This window comes from Nycticebus coucang, chromosome 18, assembly GCF_027406575.1.
Source record: "Nycticebus coucang isolate mNycCou1 chromosome 18, mNycCou1.pri, whole genome shotgun sequence".
NCBI lineage: Eukaryota > Metazoa > Chordata > Mammalia > Primates > Lorisidae > Nycticebus > Nycticebus coucang.
In genome coordinates this window covers 65,126,759-65,149,061 of record NC_069797.1, presented here as the reverse complement: position 1 = coordinate 65,149,061, position 22,303 = coordinate 65,126,759, and the positions used below count along the sequence as shown (strand labels likewise).

Below are 22,303 nucleotides of genomic sequence, written 5' to 3'. Positions count from 1 at the left end.
TTCAAACCCATCAGCCTGTATGTGGCTGGTGCCATAACCACTGTGCTATAAGCACTGAGCCAGCATTTATACCATTTTGATAGAAGTATTTTTAAGGGCAGCGCCTGTGGCTCAAAGGAGTAGGGCGCCAGCCCCATATGCCAAAGGTGGCGGGTTCAAACCCAGCCCTGGCCAAAAATTGCAAAAAAAAAAAAAGAAGTATTTTTAAATATATTATAATGTGAACCTACTCTCTACCTGTCATGTACTGAATATAGTTTAAACATTTCTGGTGGCTCAGGGGTTAAAATTCCGCTCATCATATTGTTACTTTCATGATCTTAAAGTTGATTAATAGATAACTGAAATTGGGCGGCACCTGTGGCTCAGTCGGTAAGGCACAGGCCCCATATACCGAGGGTGGCGGGTTCAAACCCAGCCCCGGCCAAACTGCAACCAAAAAATAGCCAGGCGTTGTGGCGAGCGCCTGTAGTCCCAGCTACTCGGGAGGCTGAGGCAAGAGAATCGCTTAAGCCCAGGAGTTGGAGGTTGCTGTGAGCTGTGTGAGGCCACGGCACTCTACCGAGGGCCATAAAGTGAGACTCTGTCTCTACAAAAAAAAAAAAAAAAAATAGATAACTGAAATTGCCCTCTACCAAGTCATCTTTCTGTGTGTCCTGTTTTTTGGATGTCTTTTTTTGCTGCTATACTGATGTATTTTTTTCTGCTACTATTCCCAAATTATTTTATTCTAAGCTTCTGTAAGCTAGGACATCAAAATAATTAGAGGTTGTACAAATGAAATAAGAGTAAATCAAGACTGAACATGCAGTGAGGGGATTGCTTGTGAGCAATATTTACATACTTTACTTTTCACTGTGTAGATGAAATTGTGCCATTATGTTTAACCTATAAAGTCTGTTTTCCTTTTTATAAACAGAGAAGAAGATACAGAAAATGAAAATGAAAAGAAAATTTGGTACTACAGCACAAAGGTTCAGCTTGCAGAATTAATTGACTGTCTAGACAAAGATTATTGGGAAGCAGAACTTTGTAAAACTCTAGAAGAAATGCGTGAAGAAATTCACCGACACATGGACATAACTGAAGACCTGACCAATAAGGCTCGGGGCAGTAACAAATCCTTTTTGGCGGCAGCTAATGGTGAGAGGGATATTTTTTGATTTTATTTTTGTTAAATCTGAGCTAAATGCTTTGTATGAAATCATTATAAAATTTGAAAATGTAGTAGAACCTCTGTAAGATAATCACTCAAGGGACTGTAACAAACTGGTCAACATGAGGACTTGAGACTAAAAGTAATATACTGATACATACATGTGCTGCATGTCTGATCTGTGAGATTAGGTCACCTACAGAAGAGGTCAGGGTAGGGAGGGAGGTGGTTAACTCGAGGTTCTACCATATATAAAAATTTCCAAGGATAGTCATACAGTGCTTAACGACAGGGATAAAATTAAGTGTAATTTTGTCATCGTAGAGTGTACTTACACAAACCTTTAATTTCAAGTATCTTACTAAATGTTTTTGGCAGTCCTGTTTTTAATTATAAGAAATAATATCGTTTTTAAACTTTCTGCTTTTTTTTTTTTTTTTGGAGACAGAGCCTCAAGCTGTTGCCCTAGGTAGAGTGTTGTGGCATCACAGCTCACAAAAACCTCCAACTCCTGGGCTTGAGTGATTCTCCTGCCTCCGCCTCCCAGGTAGCTGGGACCACAGGCACCCGCCGAAATGCCTGGCTATTTTTTGGTTGTAGTTGTCATTGTTGTTTGGTGGGCCCGGGCTGGATTCGAACCCACCAGCTCAGGTGTATGTGGCTGGCGCCTTAGCCGCTTGAGCCACAGGTGCCAAGCCTCTGCTTTCTTTTTTTAAAAATAAAACTTTTAATTTTAGAATAGCTTTAGATTTATATCGTGCTATTGGTTACCCCAACTAATGAACCAATATGGATACACTTTTTCAAGCTCTAGCCCATACTTTACTCAGATATCCTTAGTTTTTACCTAATGTCCTTTTTCTGTCTTATGGTTCCGTCCAGTCATTGTGTCTTCCTTTAGGCTGTTTCTCAGACTTGCCTTGTTTTGATGACCTTGACAGTTTGGAGGAGTACTGATCAAGTATCTTGTAGAATGTACTTGTTATGGGTTTTTCTCATAATCTTCTTGGGGTTAGCCTGGGTTGATAGATTTTATGGAGGAAGACTACAGAGGTGAAATGTAATTCCCATCATGATATCAAGGTTGTATGGTATCACCATACTTATCACTGATGATGTTAACCTTGATCACCTCGTTGAGGTAGCGTTTGTCAGGTTTTTCCACCATAAAGTTAGTCCCCCTTTAGTCCCCTCAATACTGTGTTTTTTGCAAGTAAGTCACTAGACATAGCCCACTTTTAGGGAGTGGGGAGTTAGGCTGTATTGCCTTGAAGGACGAATAGATACATAAATTATTTTGGAATTTTGTTGTTGTTGTTGTTAAGATGAATTTATTTTATTATTTTATTTTCTGCACAAGAGATATATCTATTCACCACTTATTTTTTCAGGCCACTTATTTTTTCAGGCATTTATTTCTATCAGTTATACTGATGAATATTTTATACTTAAACTTTGTTGCTTCATTCTCAGCGCAGCTGCTTTAAAAAAAAACTTAGTTGCTCACCTCTTTTTTTTTTCTAAGTAATAAATATGTATGCTATTTCCTAAAAGTTTAAATAATACAAAAGCATATATGGTGAGAGTCTTTTTCCTTCATAATTCTCAGTCGCACCTTCCTTTTTACAGAGGCAACCATAATTGCTATTGTTTTTTCATCCTGCCAGGTAGACTCTGTGCATGTTTAATAAATATCATTTATATCTATATCTATATATCTATATCTATATATATTTATTTAATTTATTTTTTTTGAGACAGAGCCTCACTATGTCACCCTTGGTAGAGTGCTGTGGCATCACAGCTCACAGCAACCTCAAACCCTTGGGCTTATGCAATTCTCTTCCCTCAGCCTCCCAAGTAGCTGGGACTATAGTTGCCCACCACAATACCTGGCTATTTTTTGTTGCACTTGTCATTGTTGTTTTAGCTGGCCTGGGCCAGGTTGGAGCCCACTAACCTCGGTGTATGTGGCTGGTGCCGTAACCACTGTGCTATGGGCGCCGAGCCGAGAATACTGTATTTTGTATTTTCATTACAAGGTTGGTTGAATCCATGGACACATAGGGCCAACTGTCGTGCCTTTTAATTTTAATTTACATATAAAAATGATTTAGGTAAGATTCTGCAAGTATAGTTTTTTATTTTTTGAGACAAAGTCTCAACTTTCCTACCCTTGGTAGAGTGCCATGTTGTCACATCTCACAGCAACCTCAAACTCTTGGGCTCCAGTGATCCTCTTGCCTCAGCCTCCCAAGTAGCTGGGACTATTGCCACTTGCCATAACAGCCTGGCTATTTTTTGAGATGGGGTTTTGCTCTGGCTCAGGCTGATCTCGAACTGCCGAGCTCAAGTGATCTACTGACCTTGGCCTTCCGGAGTGCAAGTATACTTTTAGTTGCCTGGTTCTGTTCTTCTGTTCTTCTGTGTACATTATCTGCCATACATATAATCCTCTTAATTGTTCCCTCTCTCATTTTCTTAAAAATAGAATGTGTATATTTAATAAATATATTTAGTTCAGCTATATCCAAACTTGTTTGCACATACTCTGCACCTGTGTTCTTTTGAACTCATGGACACACACACACACACATATTTTTGAGACAGAGTCTCATGTTTCCTCGGTAGAGTGCTCTGGCGTCACAGCTCACAGCAACCTCAAACTCTTGGGCTTAAGTGATTTTCTTGCCTCAGTCTCCCAAGTCCAAGTAGCTGGGACTTACGGCGCCCGCCACAATGCCCGGCTATTTTTTGTTGTTGTTGTTTTTTTGGTTGTAGTTTGGCCGGGGCTGGGTTTGAACCTGCCACCCTCAGTATATGGGGCCGGCACCCTGCCCACTGAGCCACAGGCGCTGCCCAGAAAACTAATATTTTTGAGTGCCTGTTGTACGCCAGTTGCTAAACAAGGTGTTTTGTTAAGTCTTTAATCCTCTCAACAACTTTGTAAGGAGTGCACTGGCAATTGAACATTTAGATAGAAGACTTCTCTGTTAAGATACCAGTCCATGACTGCTACTTTTATTTACTGTCTTTGGTAGCCAAAATCTTGGGTATAATAGTCAGTTTAGGACCACCCAGTCCCAATTAATACCCCAAATAATATTTAATGATGTTTTTGACTTTGAGATTTTATGAGATGAAAACAACAGAAACTACTTGGGTTTGGTAATAGCCCAGAATAATTTATAGCATGCTAACGGAATTTTGAGACTCATAGCCAGTTGTGATGACTTTAACTCAACGTTAACCTCTCAAATATATAAATCTTCTCAAATTTATAGCTCTCCGATTTTGATATACATGTATGTCTACTTTAGGAGAGTTTAATTCTATTTTTTGTAGTTAAGTTTTTATTTTCCCTTTCCCCCTGCAATATTTTATGAAAATCCAAATATACAGAAAGATTGAAAGAATTATGTGATGAACACCTAATAACCGTTGTCTAGATTTTATAATTTACTATGTATTTGTAACCTTAAGTACACAATTTACTAAGTTTGCCTTATTATATGCCTTTATGACAATTATGGTTTATAGTGCTTATTTGAAGGAAGTTTTTTGGAATAAATTTTCCTAAATAGAGATGGTTTTTAAAACTTTGTAGGTTAATTCTATCTATTTAGTTTTTTTTTTTTTTTTTTTGTAGAGACAGAGTCTCACTTTATGGCCCTCGGTAGAGTGCCGTGGCCTCACACAGCTCACAGCAACCTCCAACTCCTGGGCTTAAGTGATTCTCTTGCCTCAGCCTCCCGAGTAGCTGGGACTACAGGCGCCCGCCACAATGCCCGGCTACTATATATTTAGTTTTGAAATGTTCATGCAAATATAGAATACATATGTTTGAAGAATATGCATATTTATTACAGATACAATATCTGTTCATTATTTTTGCTTTCACTCTTTTTTTAACTTAATTTTTATTAAATTCTTTCACTCTTTGATGAATTTCTCGCCCCTTAACTTTTTTGGTGTTTTTGTTTTCTTTCTTTCTTTTTTTCTTTCTTTGAGACAGAGTCTAAAGCTATGTCACCCTTGGTAGAGCGCCATGGTGTCAAGCTCACAGCAACCTTAAACTTTTGGGCTTAAGCAGTTCTCTTGCCTCAGCCACCCAAGTAGCTGGGACTATAGGTGCCTGCCATAATGCCTGGTTATTTTTTGTTGCAGTTGTCATTATTGTCTAGCAGGCCCGGGCCAGATTCGAACCCGCCAGCCTCTGCATGTGGCCAGCACCATAACCACTGTGCTACAGGTGCCGAGCCCTCATGTCTTTTTTTTTTTAATGGCTATAATTGCCATAATTTTTTGGACATAGAACCAGCACAGATAAACTTATGTATACTTGATAAAGTGGGTAGCAAGATAGGACATTTGGAAATTAGAACATTCATAGAAAGGTGCTCTTCATCTAACTTACATGATGTAAACTTAGAAGGCTATTTTAAAATTGTTTTTGTTTGATTCTCATTAAATGGTGGTAGGAAAGTGGGGAGGATATACAATGGTTTGGTTTCTTAGAAAAGCTGACAATTGAAAATCAGGATGTAGCTGTTTTTGAAAGTGAGAAATCTGTGCCTGTAAGAAAAAGGTAATTGGTAACTAGGTTTTCTTTTCCCAAAATAAAAAGTTCATTGAAAAATAGTGATTAAGATACTCTCATTGATAGGGCGGCGCCTGTGGCTCAGTCGGTAAGGCGCTGGCCCCATATACCGAGGGTGGTGGGTTCAAACCCAGCCCCAGCTGAACTGCAACCAAAAAATAGCTGGGCGTTGTGGTGGGCACCTGTAGTCCCAGCTACTCGGGAGGCTGAGGCAAGAGAATCACTTAAGCCCAGGAGTTGGAGGTTGCTGTGAGCTGTGTGAGGCCACGGCACTCTACCGAGGGCCATAAAGTGAGACTCTGTCTCTACAAAAAAAAAATAATAATAAATAAAATAAATAAGATACTCTCATTGATAAAATTTAGTGTACTTATTCAAGCGTAAATGAAGCTAGGGTAAATCAGAATGTATAGATCAGTATAAGGGTGCTAGGAAATAGTTTACAAAGGGATGCTGGGAGTATTTGGATGGTAAAGAGAACAGAAAATATGCGAGTTGCAGTTCCAGTTGTTGTGTAGCTGTATTACATGTTCACATAATCATTGACACTGTATTCTTATAAGAATTGGGAATAGAGAAGGTGAGAGAGTGGGGAATTAAGTCCAACTTGTGCAGACATCATCACTTTACTATAAAGGTCATTATTTTCTGGTGATGACTTCACAAGGTTTTACTAATTCTGGGCAACAAAACAAAGAGAACATTTAAACAAAGGAAACATAAATAAAGAAATCCAAAAAGGAATACCACATGTGTGCCTCGTATAAACAATGTTTCTTCTTATTCACATTGTACTCTAATTGGTAAACTTCTCATTGGGGTATAGTTTAGCAATTCTGAAACTACTTTACCATGTGTACTAGGATTGAACAAATAACTAGATATACTGCAGATTGTGAACGCCAGGTTTCTGGCTTACAGGGAAAGAAGTTACAAATAAGCAAGGGAGTAACACTTGATGGAACCCACACTGACACACATGTATGTAACACAGACCCACATGGATACATACTCCCGCATACAGATGGATACAGAAATAACATAGATGTGTATATTTATGAGTTAGTTCTTCCGGCTAAGAGAGCAAAGATGCAGCAACCTCTCAGTGGTAGGAAGTACACCTAGAACCCAGATGAAGTCTTCTAAACACTATCCCAGCCCCCACCCCCAAAAGCAGGGCTCCTTGGAGAGATGGCAGCTTCTAGGTAGGGCTGGGGCATCTTGTAATGCTGGAATGGAGGGAAGTGCTGAGTGATGTATGAAATGAATAGAAGTATCAAAAGGACTTAGGAGTCTGAAAATATCCCAAAAGGCCAAAGCTGAACAATCTGTGCAATAAGATTTTAAATGATACTATTGGATTGTAACCCAAAGAATAGAATTAATATCCATGAGTTCATGCAGATTTACCTTGCGTTCTGTACCCTCTGGTTCTTTCTGTACCTGTGGCCTGAACCGTGCTCTAGTATCACACTGTCCAAGTTGAAAGAAGGTTAGCATCTTTAGGGACTTAGTGACTTTCAGAACAGTTGTGGGACTTCAGAGAGAAAAGTTGTTTTCACATGGGCCTCTATCTTCTGATTTTACAGTTGAGGAAATAGAGGCCTAGAGAAATTAGGTAGCTTGCCCAGGGTCACACAGCTATTTCAAATCAGATCTGCACTCTAGATTTTGATCATTCCACAGTGCTGCCTGGAATGTGAGTCTGCATCACTTTGCATTGTTTTTTTGTTTGCTTGTTTGTTTTGAGACAGAGTCTCGCTCTGTGTTGCCCCAGGGTAGAGTGCCTTGGGGTTCTAGCTCACAGCAACTTCAAAGTCTTGGGTTCAAGCCCATCCTTTCACTTCAGCCTCCTGAGTAGCTGGGACTGGCTCCCACCACAACATCCATCCACTTCTTCTATTTTTGGTAGAGGTGGAGTCTCTCTCTTGTTCAGGCTTGTCTTGAACTCCTAAGCTCAGGCGATCCACCCACTTCAGCCTCCCAGAGTGCTAGGATTATGAGTGTTAGGATTACAGGCATGAGCCACCTCGCCTGGCCCCAGTTTGCAGTTTTTGTCACGTGGAAAAGGATGTGACAGTAGTTAATCTCTATCAATTGTCAATGTCAAAGACTAATTGTACATTTTTTAAAACAAGTAGAGTCTGAATCAGCATGTGTTTTCTTTCTTTCTTTTTTTTTTTTTTTGAGACAGTGTCTTACCCAGTTTCCCCAGGCTTAGAGTGCTGTAGTGTCATAGCTCATAGCAACCTCAGACTCCTGAGGTTTTTTTTTTTTTTTTTGTAGAGACAGAGTTTCACTTTATTGCCCTCGGTGGAGTGCCGTGGCGTCACACAGCTCACAGCAACCTCCAACTCCTGGGCTTAGGCGATTCTCCTGCCTCAGCCTCCCGAGTAGCTGGGACTACAGGCGCCTGCCACAACGCCCGCCTATTTCAATTGATCCTCTTATCTCAGCTTCCCAAGTATCTGGACTACAGGCATCTGGCTAGTTTTTCTATTTTAGTAGAGGCAGCATCTTCCTCTTGCTCAGTCTGGTCTTAAACTCCTGAGCTCAAATAGTCCACCTGCCTCAGCTTCCCAGAGTGCTAGGATTACAGGTGTGAGCCGCACCCAGCTGCATGTGTTTTTTAGAAGTGAAGGTATCCCAAATTGGTTGAGTTCTCTAAAGAAAATGTTGTTAGTAATCTTGATTTTTATTTCATAATTCTAATGCTTTTAAAATATTTAGTTTTTTGCTTTAATAATTTATTTGGTGGCATTTGTGTACTTCTGTATTTGGTTATACACAGAAATAAACATTTTTATTTGTTTTCATTATAGAAGAAATTTTGGAATCCATAAGAGCCAAAAAGGGAGAAATTGATTCTGTTAAAAGCCCAGAAGAAATAGAAAAAGAAAAGAATGAGACTGAGAATGATGACTCAAAAGATGTGGAGAAAAGCAGAGAGGAGTTTGAAGACCAGTCCCTTGAAAAAGACAATGATGACAAAATACCAGATGATGATCCCGAGCAAGGAAAATCTGAGGGTAAAAAAATTACTTGGTTAAAAGTATTTTGTCAGTTGTTATTTATGAAATTTTACTTGCAAATGAAAATTGTATTTTTTTATTACAAACAAGTTTTTATATTTCTAAGGAGGTTAGGGTACCCTCCCCCTGTAATATGCATAAGAATTGTAATGAATTTTATATATTAGCGGATTTGCTATAATGTTCTATCTCTTTTTATACTTCCTAATAAGTTGCCATTTCCTTATGAGATTTGTTATGAAAACTTATTTTTATACCAGTATACTTCTGTATGTGATAAAATGTTCATTATTTTATAAATCACTTAAATATTTTTAATAAATTAAATATTCTTAAATGGATATTTCTGTAATCGTGGATAACTGATTACAGAAATATCCCAGAAACAAATTGCTTTAAAATGGTCATCCAACACAGAAGCGGGTTTTTTGGTGATTGATCATTTTTAGTAGTTGACTGAATGTGGCCATTTGACCGAAAGCAATTTTAAAGAATTATCTATAAAGTTTTGTTGTGCATTTTACTGTAGAGCCAACAGAAGTTGGGGATAAAGGTAACTCTGTATCAGCAAATCTTGGCGACAACACAACAATTGCTTCTTCAGAAGAGACTAGTCCCTCTGAAGGGAGGAGCCCTGTGGGGTATCTCTCAGAAACCCATGATAGCAGCAACATGGCAGAGAAGAAGGTGGCATCTGAGCTCCCCCAGGATGTGCCAGGTACAGAGGGCAGTGTATCAATGCCTCTGTAATGGGGGGAATCCTTCCATTTTATAGTAAAAGCAGAATGTCACCTAAACTTTAAAGTATGTGTTCATTCATGCTGCTTGCTTACAGTGCCATCCCTGATTGCTAAATTTTGTCACCTAACATTTGGAGTTTGATAAATGTCCTTGCAGTTAGTGCTTGAAACTCATCATAATTTTCATGCTTCCTAAATTTCATTTAGCCATTTTTGTTTAATAGATTTATTTGTACTTATCATCAGACCATAGTGGCAGATAACATTGGTTTTATTTACATACTAATGGCTCAATGTTGAATAATTTGACCCTTCCAGTTCTGTGTATACTAACAAATTAATTTTATGTTTGCATGTGCTCATGTAGATTTTACGTTTTTACAACGTTTCAAACCATAGTATTATAATATAAAATCATCATCACAAAATATTTGTGCAAGGTATACTTTGACATAAAAATGTAAGCTAACCAGTGATTCATATTTCATGTCTTTTTTTTTTTTTTTTTGAGACAGTCTTACTCTGTAGCCCAGGCTAGAGTGCCATGGCATGGCATTATCATAGCTCATAGCAACCTCAAACTCTTGGGCTTACGTGATCCTCCTGTCTCAGCTTCCCTAGTAGCTGGTACTACAGGCGCCTGCCATAACACCCAGCTAGTTTTTCTATTCTTATTAGAGATGAAGTCTCATTCTTCTTTAGGCTGGTCTTGAACTCCTGAGCTCAAGCCATCTTCCCATCTTGCCTCCCAGAGTGCTAGGATTACATGCATGAGCCACGACGCCTTGCCTCAGTTTTAAGCTTTTTTTTTGCAGTTTTTGGCCGAGACTGGGTTTGAACCCACCACCTCTGGCATATGGGGCTGACGCCCTACTCCTTTGAGCCACAGGTGCCGCCCTAGTTTTAAGCTTTTTTTTTTTTTTTTTTTTTTGTAGAGACAGAGTCTCACTTTATAGCCCTCGGTAGAGTGCCGTGGCATCACACAGCTCACAGCAACCTCCAACTCTTGGGCTTCAGCGATTCTCCTGCCTCAGCCTCTCAAGTAGCTGGTACTACAGGCACCTGCCACAACGCCCAGCTATTTTTTTTTGCAGTTCAGCCGGGGCCGGGTTTTAACCCACCACCCTCGGTATATGGGGCCGGCGCCTTTACCGACTGAGCCACAGGTGCCGCCCTAGTTTTAAGCTTTTTAAGATTAAAATTATACATAAAGTATAATACAGAATGTCATTATACTTTTCTTTTTGCTTTCTAAAAAAAGTAAGAGAATTTGAAAAATTGAAAGGAGCAAAATAAGTCAGTGAATATTGGCAATCCTACCCAAAACCAAGAATCATAGTTAATATCTTGATGGAACTCCTTAAAGATTTTTTTGTTTGTTTTGTTTTGAGACAGGATGTTGCTCTGTTGCCCAGGCTAAAGTCCAGGGGCATCATCGTAGTTCCCAGCAACCTCAAATTCCTGGGCTCAAGTAATCCTCTTGTCTCAGCCCCTGGGTAACTGGGAGTATGGGTGTGTGTCACCATGGCAGTCTAATTTTTGCAGTTTTAGAGAGACAAGGTCTTACTATGTTGCCTAGGCAATCCTCCCGCCTTGGCCTCCCAAAGTGCTGGGATCACAGACATGAGCTGCCGTGCCTGGCCTTAAAGATCCTTTCTCTGTATACCTGGGACACTACAAAAGACAGTGTTATGATCTTTTATTTCACCTTCAATAAACATAGTCGAAAGCATTCTTTCTTTCGTTTTGAGACAGAGTCTCAAGTTGTCACCCTCAGTAGAGTGCTATGATGTCACAGCTCACAGCAACCTCAAACTCTTGGGCTTAAGTGATCCTCTTACCTCAGCCTCTCAGGTAGCTGGGTCTACAGGCGCCCACCACAGCGCCTTTTTTTTTTTCCTTCGGTTATAGTTGTCATTGTTTGGCGGGCCCAGGCTGGATTCGAACCCGCCAGCTCCGGTACATGTGGCTGGCGCCCTAGTCACTTGAGCTATTGGCACTGAGCCAACAGCATTCTTTCTGATTCACCTCTGCAAGTTTCAACTTGCTTGGCTTATTGGTGTTGCTGGGAGGACTTCATTTGTTTCTTTCTTTGCAGATTATGCGTTTCTTGATTTTTGTGTATCTCAAAACTTTTGTAATGATCCATGTATAAGACTGTCGCCTATTTTCCAACTTCCATAACTTTCATTGCTGCGTATTGTACTGGGATGTGATTGTGATATATTGGGAAGAAGACAGCACTAGTATTTGAAAGACTTATATTGTAGGTTCTTTTCTGCCATTAAGTTGATGTCATTTGATCTTTTAAGACAGTGGTTCTCAACCTTCCTAATGCTGCGGCCCTTTGATACAGTTCCAGTGGGTCATGATCCACAGGTTGAGAGCTGCTGTTTTAAGACTTAGGAGGTAACAGCTACTGTTCTTGTGAGGACTACTTCCAGTTGAGTATTTGTCAACAGTGAATAAACAATGTTGATGGAAACACCAGTGTAACATTAGGTCACCTGTAGGGATACTAATGTTGTAAGCTTCAGAAGAATCACAGCAGTCAGTCCACTGTATTTTATACTGATGAAAGACTGGTTATTAGGATGGAAAAAAAGTCTCGAAACTGTCATCTGGTGAAAGGAATAAAGACACAATTTTTTTGGTCTAGGAAAGAATAGGCTTGGCATTGCGGGCTAGTGGTGGAAATAACGTAATTGTCCTCAAATACTTCAGGGGCTATTGGGGGAAAGGGGATATGATACTTGTTCTTCGAAGTCATATAGGATTATAGTAAAGAGTATTTTGATTAAATATTAACAACTTTCTTAGAATTAGAGCAGTTTAGAAAATAGAGATCATAAATTCCCTTTCACTAGTGGTATTCAATAAATGCATATCAGAGATGATTTTAGTAGGAGTACTTTATCTGAATAGAGTGGAGAAACTCAGATCTATGATTTGATTCTATAATTTTAGGGTTAGATTGTTAAGTCCTATCCAGTTTAAGAAATTGCATTATTCTAAGTTTCACATATTCAGAGTTAAAAGTTTGAAACTAAATTACTATCCCAAGATAATGTGGAGAAAATTTCATTTTTATTGGAATCATGATTATATTCTCTTTTTTTTTTTTTGTAGAGACAGAGTCTCACTGTACCGCCCTTGGGTAGAGTGCCGTGGAGTCACACGGCTCACAGCAACCTCTAACTCTTGGGCTTACGCGATTCTCTTGCCTCAGCCTCCCGAGCAGCTGGGAGTACAGGCGCGCGCCACAACGCCCGGCTATTTTTTTGTTGCAGTTTGGCCGGGGCTGGGTTTGAACCCACCACCCTCGGCATATGGGGCCGGCGCCCTACTCACTGAGCCACAGGTGCCGCCCGATTACATTCTTAGTAAATATTTTTTTAAGGTATTCTTTCTTTGTTCTTATAGATTGATCAATACTTAATCTAAATCTCAGTCTTACTAGTGGGTTTACATATGAATTTTAAACCAAACTCAATTTGAGGAACAACTATGCTTAGATTTTATCATTCACTTTGTAAGCTGTTTGTTGCCAGTTTATTCATTTCTCTGAAATATATATATTTTTGTTACTAGAATGGTTAAGGAGAAAATATTATTCTGGTATCTGACTTACATTTTTATTTTTATATTTTTTAGAGACAGAGTCTCACTTTGTCGCCCTTGGTAGAGTGCTGTGGCGTCACAGCTCACAGTAATCTTCAGCTCTTGGGCGTAGGCAATTCTCTTGCCTCAGCCTCCCAAGGAGCTGGGACTACAGGTGTCTGCTACAATGCCCAGCAATTTTTTTTGTGTGTGTGTGTGGTAGTTTGGCTGGGGCTGGGTTTGAACCCACGACCCTCGGTATATGGGGCCAGCGCCCTACTGGCTGAGCCACAGTCGCCGCCCTGACTTACATTTTTAAAGAATGCTAAATGAGTAATACATATAATACACTTAGGATTGTCCCTGACACATATTAACTGCTCTGTAAATGCTGGGTGTCACTATTACTGCCATATACAATCAACTCTTTTAAGGAATGAGGAGGAAACCTAGTGAGAAAAGAATAATAAAGTAAGTGAATTGAATGATACATTTACTGATTCAGTAATTATTAACATAATTCTTTTTTTTTTTGAGACCGAGTCTCATTGTCACCCTGGGTAGTGTGCCGTAGTGTCACAGCTCACAGCAACCTCAAATTCTTGGTCTTAAGTGATTCTCTTGCCTCAGCCTCCCAAGTAGCTGGGACTACAGGCGCCCGCCACAACACCCGGCTATTTTTTGGTTGTAGTTGTCATTGTTGTTTGGCAGGCCTGGGCTGAATTTGAACCTGCCATACACCTCTGGTGTATGTGGCTGACACCTTAGCCACTAAACTACTGGTGCTGAGCCAACATAACTTATGAGTGAAATCCTGTTACACTGTGCAGTTCAAGTAGTACTTCCATGTATAAGTCATGAGAAATGTATTTATATGAGAACTTAAACAAGAAATTTTAAAGAAACTAGAGTGAGAGCAAATGGCAATTATCAATAGCTGGCATCAGAGAGGATTTGGTGTCTTAGTAGGATGATAGTGCTATACAGCTGAAGGTGCTTTCCTACAACAGATTCAAAACCTGACCATGTAATAATTCCTTGCTCTCACGACTAGACTAAAAAAAGGTTTAGTAATTTTTCCGTAAAAAAACCTATAAAAAAAAAACCTGTAAAACTGACACTCTCATATTCCTAAAACATGAAAAACTTTTTTTTTTTTTTTTTGAGACAGAGTCTCACTGTGTCGCCCTTAGTAGAGTGCTATGGTGTCACAGGTCACAGCAACCTCAAACTCTTGGGCTTAAGAGATTCTCTTGCCTCAGCCTCCCAAGTAGCTGGGACTACAGGTGCCCACCACAACGCCCGGCTGTATTTTTATTGTGGTTGTCATTGTTGTTTAGTAGGCCCAGGCCAGGTTCGAATCTGCCGGCCTTGGTGTATGTAGCTGGCACCCTAGGCACTGAGCTGTGGGCGCCGAACCTGAGAAACATTTTTAAAAACTTATTAAATATATCGCACCAGATTTTAAAGAGAAATTTGGCACATTTATAAAGTAGATCAACATTTTAATAGGTCCCTGACTTAATATAGTGGGGAGGTATTGGGGACCAGAGTACATGAAGACTGGGCCCTTGACAACTTTCCAGAGGGTGGTTGACAGACCTATCAATAGAGTTCTGACTTCCAAAGAAGATTCTCTGCTTCCTTCTGTTTCTTTCACTCTCTACGCATTCTTTTTTTTTTTTTTCCAGCAATTACTAAGTGTCTACAATGTTCCTGGCAGTATTCTATGTACTTTGTTAAATTCCTGGACTGATGTCTATTACCACCGTTTACCATCCCATGGTCAGTGGATGAGTTACGTTAGAAGAATTGCGGTGGCAGAATTATATTAGTCAGATAAAAATAATAACTGATAGACATCTCATTTGGTTTCCTTTTCTGAACTTTCAGAGTATATTTAGACAACTATTTTAATGATTAAAACTTATCAATGAAAGATACTGTCAGATTCGAAAGCTTTTAGAAGAAAAAATATTTTTCGGTGAACTTTTTTATTGGCGTGTAATGTACAGTAAAGTGAACAGATTGTGGGTTTGCCTTTTTAAAAAAAAAGTAGAATCGTACATTATGTACTCTTTGATATCTTATTTTTTCACCTCAACAATATATTAATGAGCATAATCTAATTGTACAGCAGTTCATTCTTTTTTTCTTGCAGTGTGATATTGCATTATATAGATAGGTCATAATTAATTTTTCCGTGTTCTAGTTGATGGTTTTCAGTTTGGGACCATTACAAATATTGCTATCATGAACATTGTTTTACATGTTTTATGTGCACACACAAGTTATACGTATGTATTCCTAGGGATATAAACCTAGTTGCTGATTTCTGGGTCATTGAGTTTGTGAATGCTAATCTTTGATGGATACTGCTGAACAGTTCTGTAAAGTGGTTGTACAAGTTTACACTTCTCCAACAGTGTGTTTGAGTTCTGGCTTCTCTACATCCTTGCCAATACTTGGTATCTTCATAATCATTCATTCTCTAGCTCTCTCATTTTTTAAAATTTTTTATTTATTATTTTTTTGTTGTTGTTGGGGATACATTCTGGTGGGCATGTAGGGATGTGTTACTGTGTTTTGCACTTGCCAGCTCTCTGGTGACTAAAGATGTGAGCATGTGTGTGTATCTATATATAGGTCATTTGGATATCTTCTTTTGTAAAGAGCCTGTCAGTTCCTTTGTTCATTTTCTGTTAAATGGTCTGTTTTTTGTTTGTAGTTGTTTCATGGGGGTGGGTAAGGTCCTGCATTGATATTTGAGTATTAACCCAATGTCATGTTTCTGGAGTAAATGCAGCTTGGTTATGATGTGTTTTCCCTCTTTCACATTGTTGCATCCAGTTTGCTAATCTCGTGTTTAGGGTTTTTTGCATTTACTTTCATGAGTAAAATTGGCTTGCTTTTCTTTCTCTGATAATACTATGGCAGGTTTTGATACCAAGAATATTTTAGCCAGGCTGGTCTGGTGGGTCACGCCTGTAATCCTAGCACTCTGGGAGGCTAGGTAGGTGGATTGCTTAAGCTCGAGACCAGCCTGAGCAAAAAGCGAGACCCCCGTCTCCACCAAAAATAGAAAAACTGAGGCAAAAGGATTGATCGCTTGAGCCCGAGTTGGAGGTTGCTGTGAGCTGTGGCACTACGAGCTGTGGCACTACGGCACGCTACCCAGGGCGACAACTTGAGACTCTGTTTCCGGGGGTGGGGAGGAAGGAATATTTTTGCCTTATAAAATGAGTTGGAAAGAGTTTGCTTGGGGTTGGTGTTATTTATTCTGTAAATGTTTGCTGAAGCGATCTGGTTCTGGAGTTTTCACTATGGGAAGGTCATTAATTATAGATTTCATTTCTTCAGTAGATAGGGGGCTATTTGTATTTTTCTGTTGCTCTCTTATGTCAGTTTGGTAAGTTGCCTTTTCTTAGGAATCTGCCCATTTGACTTAATTTGAAAAATTTATTGATGTAACAGCCTATCTTTTAAATATCTGTAGGAAGAGGGGAGGTGGGTGGAGGGAAGGGGATTGGTGGGATTACACCAGCCATGCATTTACAAAGGTATATGTGAAACTTGGTAAACGGTCTGTGAAGTTAGTGAATGATGCCCCATGATTATATCAATGTACACAGCTATGATTTAATAAAAAAAAAGAAAAAAATAAATATCTGTAGGATCTGTACTGATGTTCTATTTTTTCAATACAGAAATGGATTATCTGTCCCCTCTTAATCATCTTGCATGGCTGTTAACAATTCTGGTTAGCTTTTTTCTTTTTGGTTAGAGAAACCTCTGGAAGGTTAGCTTTTTAAAAACAAAACTTTGTTGACCTCTATTTTATTTATTTTATTTTTATTTTTGAGACAGGGTCTCATTTTGCCCTCAGTAGAGTGCTGTGGAATCATAGCACACAGCAACCTCAAACTCTTGGGCTCAAGAGATTCTCTTGCTTCAGCCTCCCAAGTAGCAGGGACTACAAGTGCCCACCACAGTGCTGGACTATTTTTAGAGATGGGGTCTCACTCTTGCTCAGGCTAGTCTCAAACCCATGAGCTCAGGCAGTCTGCCCAGCTCAGCCTGCCAGAGGACTGGGATTACAGGTGTGAGCCACAGTGGCTGACCTCTCTGTTTTATTTTTTTCTAGCTTATTGGTTTCTGGTCTTAGTTATTTTCATTTATTTTCTTTACTCTTTTGTGGCTTTTCCCCTTTAGCTTCTGAGGAAGGATGGTTTGATGACTTTTACTCCCCCACCCAACCCCCTCCATGTCTACAGTCAAGGCTATCAGTTTCCCTCGCCTTGGTAGTGCTGTAGCTGTATCCCAAAAACTTTTATTATGTCATGTTGTCTTTATCATTCGGTTTAAAGTATTTTCTAATTTATGTTATGATGTGGGTATTTTTTTTTGAAGTATTGCTTATTTAGAAATACATTGTTTAATATTCAAACATTTGAAGATTTTCTAATTATTTTTTAAATTGATTTCTAATTCTGCCCTCTGTGGTCAGAGAGGAACATTCTCTGAATGATTTATGTTCTTTAAAATTTGTTGAGGCTTGTTTTATGGCCCAACATTTACTTAGTGTTGATAAATGTCTCATGCACACTTGAAGAATTTTCAGTTTGGGGGTTTAATTTAAGTTGGATCAAGGCTTTTTAATTGTATTCTAATCTATATCCTTGCTATGTTTTTGTTTTTCTCTCTACAACATATTTTTAAATTATTTCCAACTACTGTGAATTTGTCTTTTTTCTCTTTTTAGTTTTCGGATTTTATGTTATGCATTTTGAAGCTGTGTTATTAGTGTACCTAAGACTTACTTTTTTTATTATTAAATTAAGTCAGTCATTGTGAAACGTCTTTTATGTTCAATAATATTTCCAAGCTATATCAGCTTTCTTTGGTTAGTATTTGTACTGTATATATAATTTTCTGCAACAGAAGGTTTGTTTTTTGAGACAGAGTCTGACTCTATTGCTGGGGCTACAGTACCATGGCATCACCCTAGCTCACTGCAATGCATTCAGGTGATCCTCCTGCCTCAGCCTGCTAAGGAGCTGGGACTACAGGTGCCTGCCACAACAGCTGGCAATTTATTTACTTTTTATTTTTAGTAGAGATGGGGTCTCACTCTTGCTCAGGCTGGTCTCAAACTCCTGAGCTCAAAGAATCCTCCCACCTCAGCTTCCTAGAGGGCTAGGATTACAGGCATGAGTTACTACACCTGCTGCAATATAAAGATTTTTTTTAAAATCTGAGAATTTAAAATCTCTTTAGAAATACAGGCAGTCCCCAGGTTCTTTAGGTTTGTTCTTAAATTGAATGTGTATGTATAAGAAACAGGTACATTTACCTATTACTATAATAGCCTTCATTGGTAAGTGCAAGTTGTACATCAGATGTTTGAACTTGAGGACTGCCTATACATCTATTTCAGAATTTATTTAGATTTATTAATATACATATTTTATTTCAGGCTTTATTTTGAAATAGAGAGTACTATCATTTTCATGTAATTAGGTAATGTTATGCAAAGGGAAAATGATAAATTTATGGTCTAAAAATAACTAAAGAAGTGAGAATTTTAGAAGAATGGACAGACTTCATGATACCCATTATATTGGGCATGATCAGTGTTCAGAAACCTTTTATGTGTGTTGCTTAGAAAAAAGACTAAACTGAGAAATTGAGCAATATTTGGGGAAAGATTAATAAACATAATTTTAAAAAATCAATCTTTCAATACCTATTTCTTACATTCCTTCTACCCCCTGCGTCTGAGTCCCAAAATGTTTCTTTAGTTCATTTGAGTGGTAATGTTGCCCATATAGTGACCATGCTGTTCAGCATTCAATATACTTCTTGGCAGTTAACAAAAGGCTCAATTTCAGAGCTGTATTTTTTTCTGGATTTTTACATTAGAAACTTTTTGTATCAGTCTTTTTGTATCAAATTTATAAAAGGGGGAGGGGAATGTGTCTTTCTAGCATTTTGAACTCCATTATGTAACTTGAAATCTACTATGTAAATTTATATTGACATACAATGCAAAAAGGATTTGGTTTATTTATAAATTAGGCCTCTAAATTTAATGCCTGAGGTTAGGAAAGTATCGTTAGCAGATAAAATTGCTTCATTTCCATAACTCTTTGTACTTGCCCTGATAATATTTCCTTGAACATTTTCAAACTCTTAACTATAAAGTTGAACAACTGTAAGAACACAGTGATTTGCTCTATATTTTGTTGGGGTAATAGCATCTTGAATGCTAGTACATTGCTTTAGTTTTTTTTTTTTCTTTCTGAGACAGAGTCTCACTGTTTCGCCCTCCATAGAGTGCGATGGCATCATAGCTCACAGCAACCTCAAACTCTTGGGCTTAAGCAATTCTCTTGCCTCAGCCTCCCAAGTAGCTGGGACTACAGGCGCCCACTATAACACCCGGATATTTGTTGTTGTGTTGTTGTTGCAGTTGTCGTCGTTTAGCTGGCCTGGGCCGGTTTGAACCTGTTAATATCAGTGCATGTGGCTGGTGTGGTAACCACTGCTATGGGTGCCGAGCCATAGTTTTAAATTTTAGTACAAGGCAAACTCAGTGGATCTGATGATATTTTAAAAATATTGGATGATGAAGTGAAATACTACCCACAAACTTTTACCTCAGTGCGTTGATTATTAACTGGCTTTTAGAGGTGCTGTCGTTAAATGCTCTTTTGTTTTTTAAGTGTGTTCGTGTTTAGTTTCTATTTTTTTTAAATGTCTGCCCTCATTCCAGCAGATTGTGTTTAGTTTCTAAGTGTACAAATAAATACATTCTGGTTATTTTATTTCATTTTCTTCCTTTAAGAAATCTCCCTTTTATAAAATTCAGATATAAAAGTTACTTTATTCTCTTTGTAGATTTTTGCCTAAATTTTTGTTTTTTGATAGACACTTGGTGTTTTAGATAGAATAGACTTTGGTGTTTGTGTTCAGTAGTTAAAAGATCAAGGTCTATATGTAATTTTGGTTTCAGAGTTAGCTACAGAAATTTCTCTACTACAGGAAAGCTATAGTGTCTGTCATGTCCAGTGAAAACAATATTATAAATTCCAAAACCTATAATATTTGCTACACAGCTGGAATGCTCTGACTGTAAGGATTAAAATGTACATGTTAGTAGGTGTTACCTTCTTTATGATGTTTTAAAGCAAATGCTTGATGCTCAGCGCCCATAGTTCAGTGGTTAGGGCACCGACTACATACACCAGGGCTGGTGGGTTCATACCCAGCCTGGGCTTGCTAAACAAGGACAACTATGACAAAAATACAGCTGGGTGTTTTGGCAGGTGCTTATAGTCCCAGCTACTTGGGAGCTGAGGCAAGAGAATTGTTTAAGCCCAAGAGTTTGAGGTTGCTGTGAGTTGTGATGTCACAGCACTCTAATGAGGGTGACGTAGGGAAACTCTGTCTCAAAAAAAAAGGCAAATACTTGAGATTTCCTTAATCTATAGCCTAATGAAATGAAGAGGTGAAGACATCTAGAATGATCATTTTCAGTGGTTTACACCTGTAATCCTAGTACTTTGATAGGCTGAAGCAGGAGGATGATTTGAGGGCAGGAGACGGAGACAGTTGGGCAGAGTGGCACACACCTTTAGTCCTACCTAGGTACTCAGGAAACCAGCAGCAGGATCTCTTGAACCCAAGAGTTTTGAGGTTGCTGTGAGCTGTGATTATGCCAGAGCATGCCAGCCTATATGATGGGGTGAGACCCTGTCTCCAAAAAAAGGGGGAAAAGCAAATTAAATACTCTAAACAGAAATAGAATTTGCAGTAGCTCTTTAGTTCATTTTAACATCTTGAAAGTTTAAATGGATAGAATCTGGCCTCGGTTGTTTTCAGTAGATTTAACAGTTCTTTTAGATCAGAATATCTAGCAAAGGATTGCTTCTTCCTAATAGCATAGAGGACTTTATGCAACGTACATATTTTAAAATGTGTATGGTTAGAACTTTCTTTTCCTTTTTTTTTTTAAAACAGCATCTTACTATGTCATCCTTGGTAGAGTACCGTGGTGTCACAGCTCACAGCAACCTCCCACTCTTCGGCGTAAGTGATTCCCTTGCCTCAGCCACCCAAGTAGCTGGGACTACAGGCGCCTGCCACAACGCCCAGCTATTTTTGTTGTTGTTGTAGTTGTCATTGTTGTTTAGCTGGCCCAGGCAGGGTACGAACCCACCAGCCTCGGTGAATGTGGCTGGTGCCGTAACCACTGTGCTACAGGTGCTGAGCCTTTTTTTCCCTTTTTTGAGACAGAATTTCATTCTGTCACCCTGGATATGGTGTCATAGCTCACAGCAACCTCAAACTCTTGGGCTTAAGCAATTCTCTTGCCTTAGCCTCCCAAGTAGCTGAGACTACAAGTGGTTGCCACAATGCCCAGCTACTTTTTTTGTTGTTGTTGTTGTTGTCATTGTTGTTTAGCTGGCCTGGGCTGGGTTCGAACCCGCCAGCCTCGTTGCATGTAGTTGGTCCCATAACCACTGTGCTACTGGCACTGAGCCTGGTTTTACATTTTTGAGTCTCTTAAATCTACTTTACCCTTTCCAGACTTTTTTTTTTTTTTTTTTTTTGTCACATATTACCGACTTGTTGAAGAATCTAGTCTGCTTTCTTGTGGAATGTTCCACATTCAGAATTTGTCTATTTTCTTTCTTATGGTGTTGTTTACTTTGTTCTGAAGGCTTGATTAGATTCTGGGTTTCTTTGTGTTTGTTTTTTTGCAGTTTTTGGCTGCGGCTGGGTTTGAACCCGCCACCTCCTGAATATGGGGCCAGTGCCCTACTCCTTGAGCCACAGGTGCTACCTGATTAGATTCTGTTTTAACTGTTTTTGGTGAGAATACTTCATAAGCGATGTGCCGGGTAATTCATACCATATCACGTCCAAAAGTCCTATGACATCTGGTTGTACTACCTTAAGAAATGGTAGGATTGATCAGCGAGTTTAGGTGGTAAAATTGTAAGGTTCTCATTTAAACCTCTTGTTCATTAAAGATCTAAGGTATAATATGGAGATTCTGTCATTTTCTTCTGAATTGTTTCAACTGGAATTGTTCTGTAGCGAATTTTCCGTCATTAACTGAGGTGATTTGAATACCCTGAAAGTTAGAGCAGGAATGGTAGAAGAAATG

At 39.0% G+C, this 22,303-nt stretch overlaps 1 protein-coding gene across 6 annotated transcripts in view; it reads left to right on the top strand.

The window, feature by feature from the left end:
* Positions 1-22,303, top strand: part of BPTF (bromodomain PHD finger transcription factor) — a 147,588-nt gene that overhangs the window by 35,108 nt on the left and 90,177 nt on the right. For 5 of the 6 annotated variants that reach the window (XM_053570807.1, XM_053570805.1, XM_053570804.1 and 2 more), the window contains exons 3-5: positions 920-1,143; positions 8,579-8,785; positions 9,318-9,506. In XM_053570807.1, the coding sequence (XP_053426782.1) occupies positions 920-1,143; positions 8,579-8,785; positions 9,318-9,506 (620 nt within the window). The remainder of the gene's footprint in view (positions 1-919; positions 1,144-8,578; positions 8,786-9,317; positions 9,507-22,303) is intronic. The other variant, XM_053570806.1, reaches the window with a different exon arrangement.